Source organism: Eurosta solidaginis, chromosome 1 (genome assembly GCF_040869045.1).
Source record: "Eurosta solidaginis isolate ZX-2024a chromosome 1, ASM4086904v1, whole genome shotgun sequence".
Classification (NCBI taxonomy): domain Eukaryota; kingdom Metazoa; phylum Arthropoda; class Insecta; order Diptera; family Tephritidae; genus Eurosta; species Eurosta solidaginis.
Genome location: NC_090319.1, coordinates 375,189,145 through 375,203,411, shown reverse-complemented (window position 1 = coordinate 375,203,411; position 14,267 = coordinate 375,189,145). Strand labels below are relative to the sequence as shown.

The following is a 14,267-nucleotide window of genomic DNA, read 5'->3' as shown; positions in this document are numbered from 1 at the left end:
ATCATCTCCAGTTAACGCCTACTAGCGCTTTATATGACAGATCATCGAACAATTTCTATCAGAGAAAGGGCCAAAAGAATTAACCGAAGATGGTAAAAACGGCTAAATATATCAAAAAAGTATCTCACAAATTGAATTACATACATAATATTTTTTTTTTTTTCAAATTGACTTCATTTAAATCTATTTCAAACGCAACGTGGTATAAAATTATAATGAATTAAATGCACAATCAATTAATTGCTCATTGGAGGATGACACAATCTGCAGAGTTGTTGTAACCAAATTGTTTTCAAGACTTGCAAGCGTTTAACAAAAGCTCTTTGTGGCTCTTTGTTCGCAGATTCACCTGCTATGATTAACTGTCGAAATAAAACCAAGCCACAAGTGAGTGCGTTGTCGGAAAGAGTAAGTGTGGTGTCAGAGATTGAAATTCATGTACGATTATGAGGTGGGCCACTAGCCGCAAAATATTCCGTTTACAAGTCCATAGTAATATTAGGGACAAGCCTAGATAGAAAGGTGGGCAGCGGGGTCTTTGCACCTTAACTAGGATGAAATCTATCCTTTAGCCTACCCGATCATTGCAGCGTCTTTCAGGCGAAGGTGGCTGCTATAAATGAGGCCGTTCATCACCTGAGGAATACTGTTCACGGCTATAATAAAATTTGTATTTACTCTGACAGCCAGGCTGCACTAAAAGCGCTTGGATCGGTCACATGTAAGTCCAGGACAGTAGAGAAATGCCGCAAATCTCTTAACGAGATCGCTGAGCAAACTTCCTTCAGTCTGGTATGGGTGCCTGGACACTCGAAAATGCCGGACAATGAGATGGCTGACGAACTTGCAAGAGGGGGCACATCCGTTCCGCTTTCGTCGTCCTGGAAGAGATTGAGCATGCCGCTCGCTACATGCAAGCTCAATTTGAAAGGAAGTTTCCTTAGGGAAGCGGGTGTGAGATGGAGCAATCTCGAATCCTGCTACCATACTAAGCTCGTGTGGCCTAAATAGAGCGCGAGATGCACAAAAAGTCTCCTTCTTCTTGGAAGGGGGGCATATCTCTTGTGGTTGGATTTATAACCGGCCACATAGAAATCGGCAAGCAGGCACAACGGCTGGGTACTCCTTATAATGATTACAGCAGAAGCTGCAAAGACGAAGAGGAGATAGAAACAGTCAGGCATTTTCTGTGCGACTGTCCTACGCTTTAGCGCAAGAGGAAGGATCTCTGGGATATCCCTTCTTTGACGATCTTTGTGATCTGGCTTAGTTGGAACCTAAAAACTGCCTGACATATGCTGAATCGACCTGTTGGTTTGAGTAGAGGAGAGATCCACGTGATATCACAATGAGACCTTTTGGGCCTAAGTGCACTGGTACTCGCACCGGTGGCCACTCTAACCTAACCTAACCTAGTTACCAGCCTAACGTACCATAATCATAACACTCGCGCCCAAGGTCACTGTCCATGGTTCCTAGCCCTCCACCAAGGCAGAATTGATGAGAAACTAATAGATTGGTTTGCGGTAATCAACTTTACTTTTTAATTCTCTTTTCAGTTTAAAGTTGGACTTGTTGGCCAGAGTGATTTTTTACATGAATTATAGGCTGAAATTCTTTTCGTTGTTAAAACGTGACGTGCTTGCTAAGTAAGTACTTCGTCTTGTCCTCGTTCAACGCGAAACTCATTTTTTGCCTGTTTATCCAAACCCGAATAAGACCAGAAATTTTCCCTCTTGTAATAGATTTTGGCACTAAGATTTAGAATTACCTTCTCCAGCCTCAGATTTAAGAAATCGAGCTACTTGATTTCAAATGACGCGGAAAAACCCTGCCTAAATTTTAATTAATTCTAGCAGAATTTTCGGGCATTGCTAACATCAAGCCGCCGCGTGTTTCAATCAGCATTTGCGTTGGTTTGATACAAACTCCAAGTGTATTTCGGCCATGAAAAGCTTCTCAGTGAAAATTCATCTGCCATGCAGCTGCCGTTCGAAGTCGGCATAAAACATGTGTGTAGGTCCCGTCCCGACTTTCTGAGAGCACGAGTCAACCCGACGGAACTCAGGAGCAATGGGCCATATCTCCAAAGCACTCCGTTCTGCCGCCGAAGAAAAAATTGGTTACCGGCGACCACAGGAAAACAACTGGTACGATGAAATAAAAGACGCTGCCTACAGGGCTACGTTTAAAGCAAGCGCAACAAGAAGAGTGTGTGAACGCTACCACTAGTGAGTTCTTTGCCCAGTCCACAAGAAAGAGCATCCTGCAAACTGCGCCAACTATCTCGGCATCAGCCTTCTTAATATCGCATATAAAGTCCTGTCAAGTGTATTGTGCAAAAGACTGAAGCCCACCGTGAATCGGTTATTGGACCTTATCAGTGCGGCTTCAGACCTGGTTTGACCATCGACCAGATTTTCAGAATGCGCCAACTCTTGGAAAAAATTTGCGAAATAAGAATTGACACATATCACGTCCATTTTAAAGCCGCCTTCGACAGCATGAAGAGAAGCTGCCTATATGCCGCTATATGTGAATTCGGTTTTTCCGCAAAACTTAAACGGCTGTGCAAAATGACGTTCAGCAACCCATCAGCTCAGTCAGAATTGGTAAAGACCTCTCCGAGCCGTTCGAAACTAAACGAGATGCTTACTCCAATCTCGAAAAAGAAGCGAAAAAGATGGGCTTGATGGTGAATGAGGACAAAAACAATTACCTGCTATCATAGAGCAAAGAGTCAACGTATTTGCGCCTCGGCAATCACACTACCTTTAGCAGCCATATCTTTGGGAATCAGCATTAACACAAACAATAACATCAGCTCTGAAATCCAGCGAAGAATCACTCTTGCCAATAAATGTTACTTTGGACTAAGTAAGCAATTGATTGAAATTAATGGCAAACGAAAATCACGCTCTATAAATCACTTGTCGTACCCGTCCTGCTATATGATGCAGAAGTATGGACCATGAAAACATCATAAGAAGTCGCTCTTGGAGTGTTGGAGATAAAAGTTTTTCGAAATATTTATGGACCTCTACGCATCGCCGACCCCAACTTCCGAAGAAGAGCTTTACGCAGACATCAACATACTCCAGCAAATTGAAACGCAACGGTTACGTTGGCTAGGCTATGTTATGCGAATGAAAGATGACGCTCCGGCTAAGAAAGTATTTTTTTATCGGAGTCCACCTATCGAAGCAGAGAAAGGGGCGGCCCCCACTTTGAAATTGGAAAACGATTTAAATTCCTTGTTGCGACCAATTAGCGCCAGTTAGCAGAGCGAAGGAGTGACTGACGCGCCTTTTTGGACGGCCATAACCGTTTAAACGGCTAAGCGTTAATTAAGTAAGAAAGTACCCGCCCCCCCCCCCCCCCCCCTCATTTGTAGGAGAAATTAAAAGGGAGCACGACGCAAATTGGAAGAGAAGCTCGGTATAAATCTTCTCGAAGGTAAATCGCGTCAATTTTTATTTTTAATAATATTTAACGCTCCTCGCACCCACGCCGATTGGTCTCACTTCTCTTTCTTCTAAGTAACCTCTTTTACTTCTTGGCGTCTCGCATAAAATTTCCATAGTTACCTGGATCATTTGTGCGGTCAGAAATTTTAGTATGATTTTCACAAATGTAGATATCTAATTGGCACACCTTTTACTCATGCAAGCAAGTATGTACATTAGATTGGGTCGATTTATTAACCGATATCGCGCCATCGATTTTTCGATAGGATTTGGGCTCAGGAAAAAGTTCCACTACGCATACCCAAAAAAATATTTTTCGAGCTTGCGAAATTTCAGTTTTTTTTTACTTTCTTTCGACTTTGATTTTTAAGGTTTTTTTCATGACCTACCAAAAAAATTTCCATTTGATTGTAAAATTTTCATGTACACCCTGTCCGACCCAAAAATGTCCGCTAAAAACGTTGGCGATAACAGTTTTTTGAAAAAAAAAATAATAAATACGGACATACGGGTATACATATGAATTCGACAAGGTTGATCATACTATCGTAGTACGCAAGTTAGCCAAGTATGGAATCAATGGAAACTTGTTGAAATTCTTCACGAGTTTTCTATCGAAGAGAAAGCTCTATGTGGCAATTGGAGCCGACAAGTCATCTCTGTATATAAACGCCTGGTCAGATATTCCGCAGGGTACCCATTGTGGCCCTCTATTATTCTTAATTTTCATAAATTATTTGCCCCAGCAATTCAAATTCGCAAAGTGTTTGATGTTTGCGGACGATGACAACTATTTCTGACGATCCGTAATAGCTCTGACTGCACTAACTTGCAATCTGATCTGGACTCTTTTGCCGGTTGGTGCGCAGACAATAGTTTATTTTTAAATACAAACAAATGCTGCGTTGAGTCTTATTCCAAAAAGACAACTGCGACATATTTGAACTACAAACTAAATGCTAAATCTCTTAATCGTTGTCAAGAGATTAAAGATTTGGGAGTCATTTTTAACTCCAAACTCTCTTTTTCTAGTCATATTGACTTCATTGTTGCAATGGCCTTTGCAATGGTTGGGTTCATTAGACGAAACACCAGTGACTTTAAGGACCCTATGACGTTAAAGGCACTTTATATCTCCTTGGTCAGAAGTCGCCTTGAATATTGTTTAATAATATGGAATCCTTTTTATGAATCTAACTCCTATAAAATTGAAAGAGTTCAAAAAGTTTTTACGAAAATTGCTTTACGGATGCTTCACTGGCCAGACGGTCTCCCATCGTATACCAGCAGCCGCAAATTGCTTGGTCTTCAGAACTTGTATTTCACTAATGCTTGCCTATAATGAAATAAACTTGAGCATAAATTGCTCCGATTTATCTAATTTGTTCATTCCATATATTCCACGGCGTGATCTTCGTCATAATAGATTATTCATCGAAATAACTCATAAAACGAATTATGCTATGAATGAACCTATAACTAGGACTATACATCTAGCAAATCGATTCAGTAATGTTCTTAATTTTAATAATAGCTTTTATATAAGTTTAAGCTTGAATTGTTTTCTATTTTTAACTAGTCTGTAAGAAAGCATGTACTTTTAGACAGAATGAATTAAATAAATAAATAAAAAATTAGTAGGTCATGAAAAAAACCTTAAAAATCAAAGTCGAAAAAAGTAAAAAATAAATTTCGTAGGCTCGAAAATTATTTATTTGGGTATGCGTAGTGGAACTTTTTTTTTCCTGTGCCCAAATTAACTTTCGTCCATACAAATCGACCCACCCTAATGTATATGTAGATCTACACCCGTATCAAATAATTTAGATTAATAAACTAACTTACCACCATAATCATAGGGCAAGTAGCTTCATCGTCCGTATGATTCATATCCATTTTTTAGGTTTAATTCAAATCAAAATAATTGAAATATTCTATTGATAACGTGCAAATATTGCGGTAAAAATTTTTAGATAAAATGTTAAAAAAATTTAAACTATTAAAATACTTAATAACACATGTGAAACACCGTTTTATTTATTTATTACTATATTTTTAATATTTTTTTTTTTTTTTTTTTTTGTTATTCACGTTGTCACTGTGTTACGCGGTTACAACTGATCGCTACTCATTCACTGAGTGTTAGGAATGTGAGTTTAATCGGTATGCGCTGAGCGAGAGTGAAACCTGCACTGGTTATCAACCGAATCAATTTCGACTATTTTAAAAGTGTTTCTGCAATAAAAAGAAACCTAACGAGTACGATGAGAGCAAATTATTAGCGCCTATAGATAAGAGATAAATCAAAGACAAATTGTTGGTGCTCCACTGAACTGGATATGAGAGCGCGCTTATAGAATGAGTTTGGTTGATAAGGCGATCGGATTGTGGTGATATTGTGATTTAAATTACAGTAAAATCTAAAAAATGTGTCCACCTGTTTATGTTTTGCAATCAATGGATTCGATTGAGTTTCTAAGTCGACGGCTGAGGGAAAGATTACTTTATCTGCACTCCCGGCTATGTCAGACAACTCGAAACTATATCGCGGAATTAGTTCCACAAGTGTCCTTTCTCAACTTAATTCGGTAAGGTTTTAACTAGGATATGCCTTTATCGAAGATAATTCTAATAGTGCATTATTTATCTGAATTCGAAAATTTCGCATTTGTTTATTTATTGTTATTATTTCATCTTAGGCCTTAAAATGTAGTGTTGTAGTTATATCTAAGCTCTAGGCCCAAAAATTTATAGTCTAATAAACCACAAATTGAGTTTGTATTAACATATGTTCATTCTAAAGTCATATTTAGGACTAGACCATGATTCAATAAATTTTTTGACAATTGCAGCCATTTTGCTCCCAAATCGGGTTGACATCCGTTAACTGTGTTGTTATTTACTATTTGTCGAGAAATATTAGTAGCAGAAATAGGAAGCAATTAGTTTACAAAGACCCGATAAGTACTTAGAAAAAAATTTTTTTGATAAATTTTTTTATGATGAATTTATTAACCATGCCATGATCTATTAGTGAAGCTAAACATAGGTAATTTTATGAAAAGTGAGGGCACCAAGAAATCGTGCACTTTCGTAAACCTATGAATGTACGAAATCTAAATCAATTTAAAAGGCATCGTGGCTACACCGCCGTCGTGAATGTAGTCAGCCCTAATGTGGTTTCGTGAACGATTATAGCTATCATCCGGTGGCAAAATCCTGAGCCAGATAAATAATTTTGCATGTAAATGCAACAACAACGATTTGAACCAGATAAATCCAGATAGAAGTCTGGTTCAATTTGTGAGCCAGATAATTTGTTAATTACTTCTTTTTAGTTTGGCAACACTGCCTTTAATAAACCTACTTTTTCAAAAAATAGATGTAGCTGCTTAGCCTTTCGCCGTATGAATTAAATGAAAAACAGCGGCGACATCTGCCCATCACATTTCACGTGTGCGAAAATTTTACGACATCTGCTTCTCAAGTCTCTCAATGATCCAGAGCATTACCGTGAGAATTGGACGTAAGCCGGAGCTGTAAAACTCACTGAAAGACGGCATATATTTATCTAAATTCACAATGACGCTGGTCTTCATCGAATGAAATTCATTCGATCAACTCTTTCGAGTCGAGTTAACAGTTGCGTTTTTTACCCGTATATACATCTACATTTGCGAGTAAAAAAACCGCTTATCATCACTTAGATAATATTTAGGAGAACCAATTATTGAAGACTCGCGACATTGGTAAATAACTCACTACAAAACGGGTTATACTGAATAGCGGAGACACGTAGGTCACAGCGTATAATGTATAGCTGGATCGGTTGCGATGAATCGTGGACTCATACACTTTTTCGTCATATAAAGGGAGAATAGTGTAGAGATAAAATGGATAGACACACATCAGTTACAAATGAGTATAATGCATACTAAATTTTAGCAATACTAATTTTCTGCGCAACAATTTCATAAGTTTAGGTAAATTTACACACTTAGCAGTCCATATAAAGTTTAAGTGCATATGTATATACATGTAAAAAAATCACAGCTTATCACTTTTTATTCGCAAGCTCAACTGAGATCAGTAGTGGAATTCTTTAGAGATTTGTTAACCCTCCGATAGATTGTGGCGTCTGGCCTGACGAGAAGGCTTTATTTTCGTGAATAACTTTACTCCTACCCACCCGATCACATTTTAAGTTTAGAGGCGGTCTTTATAATAATTCGGAAATCGATATTTTTTTTTTTTTATTTTATCTTTTTTTTTGTACCAAAGTTGATTATGTCACATTTTAGCGTTGTCTTCTGGCTGGAGGAATATAATTTTAAGCCTATAAGACTTCATAGTTCGTATTCAAGGCCGTAGAGAAAAAATCCGGGCCCGGGACTAAACAACTTACGGGCCCCCTATAAAAAATCCACTAATACATTTGATTAATTTGAATTAATGACGTCTCATTCATGAAACATTATTGATGGATTACATAAAAAAAATGTTTGCCACATCAACTAAATGATTTTTGGACTAAGGCTGAAAATAAAATTAACACAGAATATTTACTATTTATACTGTTTTATTGTAACGTTGAAATTGAATTCTCTTTTAACAGCCACATATTGTTTCAAATAATCTTTTCTAGTTATTTGGCAACATATTAGTACATTTCTGATAAATGCAATGATGATTATAAATTTTAATTATTCAATATATTAATTTCGGACTTCAAAGAGTGACTTTTCTTGCTTTTTTCGCTGCAAAATTTTTTATAATAATATCAAAATTTAACTGTCTTGCCAAAACGGATTCAACACAAAGTGTGGCAAGTCCTGAAACTCGCTCTTGAGATTAACACGATCTATGAAAGTTTTTGATTCTTGCAAGGACGCTGAAAGAACGTTCTGCACTAGCTGCAGTGACAGGTATAGTGCAAAAGATACGTAAAGCAACACCAATGTTGCGTAAAATTGTATACAGATTTTGAACATATATGGCATTTAGCAATTCCAATGGTGACAGACCTTTATCAAAATTTGCTTGGTAAATGTGTCTCTAGTGAATTATTTCGCATTATTAGCTTTGAGAAACGTCCGACTTGTATTTTGCGACAAATTTTGCTGCACTCGCCCGAACCGTAGTTTCATCCATGTCTTCAAATTGCCACAAAAAGGAAAACGTCTCCTTCAAATTTCACATAGCTGCAAGTCCCTCAGTAATGCCAGTGATTACCGAATCGACGATCACCAAGAATGTATTGTTTTTAAAATAAGACTCTGGATCATCCGTAATTATCTCATCTCAATTATCTTCGAAACGTCTTTTGGGTTTTCTCTTTCGAATGTCCGGAAACTTTGGCGAGATGTTCAGTTGGATAGCAACTGTTTTGCATTCGTTTAAAATTGGTTCCTGATCAACTTCAAATCAGCTAATAAGGCATCTAGATGTCGGGGTGCCCCCCATAAATTCAGAAAACAAAAATTCAGAAACACATTTTTTCAGACACCATTAGTCATAACCCTTCTTTCAGAAAGACAAAATTCAGAGGTCAAAACTCAGAAGTCAAATCTCAGAAGTCAAATTTCAGAAGTCAAATTTCAGAAGTGAAAATTCTGAAGTCAAATTTCAGAAGGGAAAATTCAGAAGTCAAAATTCAGAAAGTAATCAGACGACATAAAAAACATTAAATTTTTCTCAAAATTCGGAAACGTTCATTTGTTTGGAAGGAATTGTGTATAAAGAAAAAGTAGTAAAATTTAAAATTTTAAATTGTGTGCAATAGCAAGCATGTAATTAATTAAATCTTTTCGCGCTTGTCTTTTTCAAATGATTTTACAATATAAAAAAACGAAGTCCTTATATTTTATCCTGCGTTTCCGATATGGCTCGCCTCCAGCTGAAAATTTCTGCAGTTTTGTTTCTGTTATTGCATGTTCGTTTTTTATTTTATTTATGAAATTAAATATGTTAGCGTGTGCCCCAAACGCACTTCGAATGACGTTGTGCCACCTTTCGATAGAATTATTTGTACGGACTTCACCCAATTTGGTGATATTATACATATTCCATAATTCGATTGGATATAACGCCTTCTTTCGACGTTGCTGTGTTCCAGGCTGAAAAAAATTTCAGAAGTCAAAATTCAGAAAGTAATCAGCATGGTTCAACTATATGGTTGGCTCATCTGTACAATAACAAAATATGTCTGTTCAAATTGTCAAAATCTGTGTATTGGTGTTAGTGCGAATGATATGGAATGGAAACATAAAACTTAGCAGTTTTTTATGTGTCAGAAAATGTTGCCAATGTGTTGGTTTCATTTTGAGTTTGCAATCTCCTTTTGACAATCCCATCGACCATGCAATGAAATAAATAAAATCAGCTGATGAGATGAGCCAACCATATAATTGAACCATTGTAATCAGCCAGCAAAAAAACGTTAAATTTTGCTGTCTGATTACTTTCTGAATTTTGACTTCTGAAATTTGCCTTCTGAATATTGATTTCTGAATTTTTGTTTCTGAATTTTGACTTCTGAGTTTTGGCTTTCTAAAAAGGGTTCTGACTAATGTTTTCTGAAAAAATGTGTTTCCGAATTTTTGTTTTCTGAATTTATGGGGGGAACCAGATATCGGACCTCAACATCTATGGTGGCGTCTCTAGCTTGGAGTACGACGCTTCTTTCATTAATGGTAGTCAGTATTTTGAACCAAATTGAGGACAGAAAGATACATTCGAACTTGTTGATGTACTTGAGAGTGCCGGTAATATCTCCGTATGCTTGTGCAGTCAAATTTAGCTTAAGTAATGCGTTTAGTGCTTGTGTTAATCCTGGAACATGGTTTGCGAATGGTCTGATTGCCTCAATTATAGCCGACCATCTAGTGTCTGAAAGACTGTGAAGAGAGCTCGGTACATTTTTTTTTTTTTTGAGGATGTCCCATTGTTGTGGACTGCTGCTGAAAATAGTAAAACATTTTTGTACAACTCCGAAGAAAGTAATTGCAGCCGTACAACATTCTGCAGCATCAACACCACATAAATTCAGACTGTGGGCTGCACAATGCGAGTAATCTTTTAATGGGATTTCATGTTTACCTAGAGTATGGCAAATTAAATCAACGATTTCCTGACTAGTTCTTTGGTTACAATCCACGAAAGCCAAAAACCGTTCTTGAGTTGTAAAATTCGTTGCTTTCGAATTGAAATGGAGGTAGCGCAAAATGAACTAGTCTGTTCAACGTAACTAGCATCAAGCATCAACGATAACAGCAATATACTTGGCTTTCTTGCGTTGATCTAATTATAGTTTCCCTCACGTGTTTTGCACAAATTTCTATAAACTCGTTCTAAATGTCTGGGGAAAGATAGTGAACTTGTAAAAGTTTGTGCGGCTGTTGTGAAATCCTAACTTTCCCCAAATTATCTCTAAGTATCGGATCATAATGGCTTATGAGTTCTAAGATGCTTACAAAATTTCCATTATTTCGTTCACCAATATATGTACATACTTTGGCCTCTGAGTGCTACGCCTCTTTCACCCAAAAATAAAATAGTGTCCAAAATTCTATATAAAATTTCTTTCCACTTTTGAGTTTCAGTGATTAGCTGTTCATTGATAAGTGTATCAATTGTAGCCTCCTTTTGAATTAGATTTTATAAAGATCGCCATTGAATATAACATTTAATGTGATCTTGAGTATTTTCGTGTACTGGCAGTTTATAGTATAGCTTCTTCCCGCCTTCAATTTCGAATATCCGCCAGGATTTTAGGTCGATTTAAAGTATTGGTGCTTAACAGACGACATGGTAAACAATAAAGAGCATTGCTATTGGCATTCCACACCAACCAGCCACGCTCCACTTTCTCTCCATTTGGCAAGATTCTGTTTAACAACGAGGTACGAAATGCCTTGTCACGACGATCACGTAGAAAAATAACAGGACACTTTTGATGACCTCGACGAATTATTTCGTTGACTTCTTCAGATCGCAAAAACGCATTATTCACGGTACCGATGTCCAAGTCGTTTAAATAATCTGGACTTTGATACAGAATTGGTGGTTTGTTGGAAGACTTTTTGAAGATGAACTTTCATGTCACCACGAAACTTTTGGATTTCGGGTTCATGTAAAGATACATTTTTGTTTGATGTTTTTATTGTCTCCTCACTGGCAAAAAATCATTATCAATAGTCGAATCGGATGCGGAACATGAATGGTTTTGAGCCAGCTGCCAAATGAAATATTTATTCTTAAATTTTAAGGAAAAGGACTTTTCTAATTATTTTTCACATTACTATATTATAACGAAAGGCAGATATTCGTTGCTTTTGAAATTCGGCTTAAAAATTGCACATGGAACAACTAAAGATTCCTGAATTAAAAAAATGTCTTAGTACCTCTAAATCGCGGGCCCTCTCAGAAACGCCTGATCCGGAGGAATCCCCCATTCCCCCTCCCCTCTCGTCGGGCCTGTTCGTATTCATTTCAAAATTTATCAATAAAAAGTCAAATTTATTTCTGGGTAATCACAGTGTGCGACGAGATTTCTTCAATGTTTAAATATTTGTGGATAAAGTTCAAAGTGTCAAATTTCGTCTGTCCAGACGACAACGCTAAGATGTATTGAATTTATTCACCGCTAATCGGAGGGTTAAGACCAAAAATTAAAAAATTTATATTTGGAGCGATGTACCTCCAAGAAGATTTAAATAGCAGTGGTCTTTCAATTTGCATCGTGCTCCTTTTTAATTTTTCCAACATATTTCTGCCAACTCCTAACGGCATTTGCAAGGCAGATAAATTTTTGCAGGCAAGCTTATGTTGGCAGAAATACACTCGGAATGTTTGCCAAACCATTGCCGCGACGGGCGACCCCATTTAATTACAAGTTTTCTAAAATATCTTGATGTTGCATTTTCCGCAACAATATTTGCATCGATATCGCAACTGAACAATACATTTTGCTGTTGTGGTATTAATCTCTTCAATTTTATTACTAAACCCACGTAATTCTTCGATAATAATTGTTCGTGGTTCTAAAGGTTAGCTGATGATCCGACAGCGTTGCATTCATCACACGTTCAACTTTTGAAACTTCTGTTATATAACTTCTATTAACCCTTCAAAGTCTACGAAATGTTCCATAGAAATAATTTTAATATTGAGACTCACCTGAGTAGACCTCGGTTGGGTCTTATCTAATATGCAAAACTTAAATTAAGGACATCATTCTGTATTGCTACGAAAGTTCAGGCGAACGATTCATCTCTTGACAATTTTGTCTAACAATGATATTCTCTATAGTTTTCGTTCGGCCCTTATGTCAAGCAGAAGTCGAAAGTCTTTGTCAAATTTTAGCGTGCCATATGTAACCTATTTAAAAATTTATGAGGATTTATGAGTTTTTCAAAAACTTTCATGTCTTTTGCTAAATTTTAAAACTCTGGAAACACTTTTTTGCCATTTTGACATATCCATTTGAATAAATAAAAAAAAGTAAAATACCATTTTTTTTTTTAGCAGCTGCTTCCGTCTGTTGCAGCGATCGTTTTACGGAATACTAATACGCAAACGATTCGAAACGAAAGTTCACTATATCATTCAGTACTGGAGTGCAACTTAAACAGGTTCCACTGTACTTGTGCGTATGTGTATGTGCGCCGTTGAGTTTAATGTTTGATAAAAAGTTTTGAAAATTATTGCACAAAAAGTCATTTTACGATAAGAAAGATATGCCAATGCCAGTGCATTAATATGTAAGCATTAAAAGTAATTAAGAAAACTCTAAAAATTTAATCCAAGTAAGGAAGGCTAAGTTCGGGGGTAACAGAACATTACATACTCAACTGAGAGCTTTTGAGACAAAATAAGGGAAAATCACCATGTAGGAAAATGAACCTAGGGTAACCCTGGAATGTGTTTGTACGATATGGGTATCAAATGAAAGGTGTTAATGAGTATTTTAAAACGGAGTGGGCCTTAGTTCTATAGGTGGACGCCTTTTCGAGATATCGCCATAAAGGTGGACCAGGGGTGACACTAGAATGTGTTTGTACGATATGGGTATCAAATGAAAGGTGTTAATGAGTATTTTAAAACGGAGTGGGCCTTAGTTCTATAGGTGGACGCCTTTTCGAGATATCGCCATAAAGGTGGACCAGGGGTGACACTAGAATGTGTTTGTACGATATGGGTATCAAATGAAAGGTGTTAATGAGTATTTTAAAAGGGAGTGGGCCTCAGTTCTATAGGTGGACACCTTTTCGAGATATCGCCATAAAGGTGGACCAGGGGTGACACTAGAATGTGTTTGTACGATATGGGTATCAAATGAAAGGTGTTAATGAGTATTTTAAAAGGAAGTGGGCCTCAGTTCTATAGGTGGACGCCTTTTCGAGACATCGCCATAAAGGAGGACCAGGGGTGACTCTAGAATGTGTTTGTACGATATGGGTATCAAATGAAAGGTGTTAATGAGTATTTTAAAACGGAGTGGGCCTTAGTTCTATAGGTGGACGCCTTTTCGAGATATCGCCATAAAGGTGGACCAGGGGTGACACTAGAATGTGTTTGTACGATATGGGTATCAAATGAAAGGTGTTAATGAGTATTTTAAAACGGAGTGGGCCTGAGTTCTATAGGTGGACGCCTTTTCGAGATATCGCCATAAAGGTGGACCAGGGGTGACACTATAATGTGTTTGTACGATATGGGTATCAAATGAAAGGTGTTAATGAGTATTTTAAAAGGGAGTGGGCCTCAGTTCTATAGGTGGACGCCTTTTCGAGATATCGA

The 14,267-nt window shown here is 37.2% G+C and overlaps 1 protein-coding gene across 2 annotated transcripts in view; it reads right to left on the bottom strand.

Moving 5' to 3' along the window:
* Nucleotides 1-5,648, bottom strand: part of Ctr1B (Copper transporter 1B) — a 42,196-nt gene extending 36,548 nt beyond the window's left edge. For both annotated transcript variants that reach the window (XM_067763102.1, XM_067763101.1), the window contains exon 1: nt 5,313-5,648. In XM_067763102.1, coding sequence (XP_067619203.1) covers nt 5,313-5,363 — 51 coding nt within the window. In that variant the 5' untranslated portion in view covers nt 5,364-5,648. The remainder of the gene's footprint in view (nt 1-5,312) is intronic.
* Between the last annotated feature and the right edge of the window lie 8,619 nt (nt 5,649-14,267).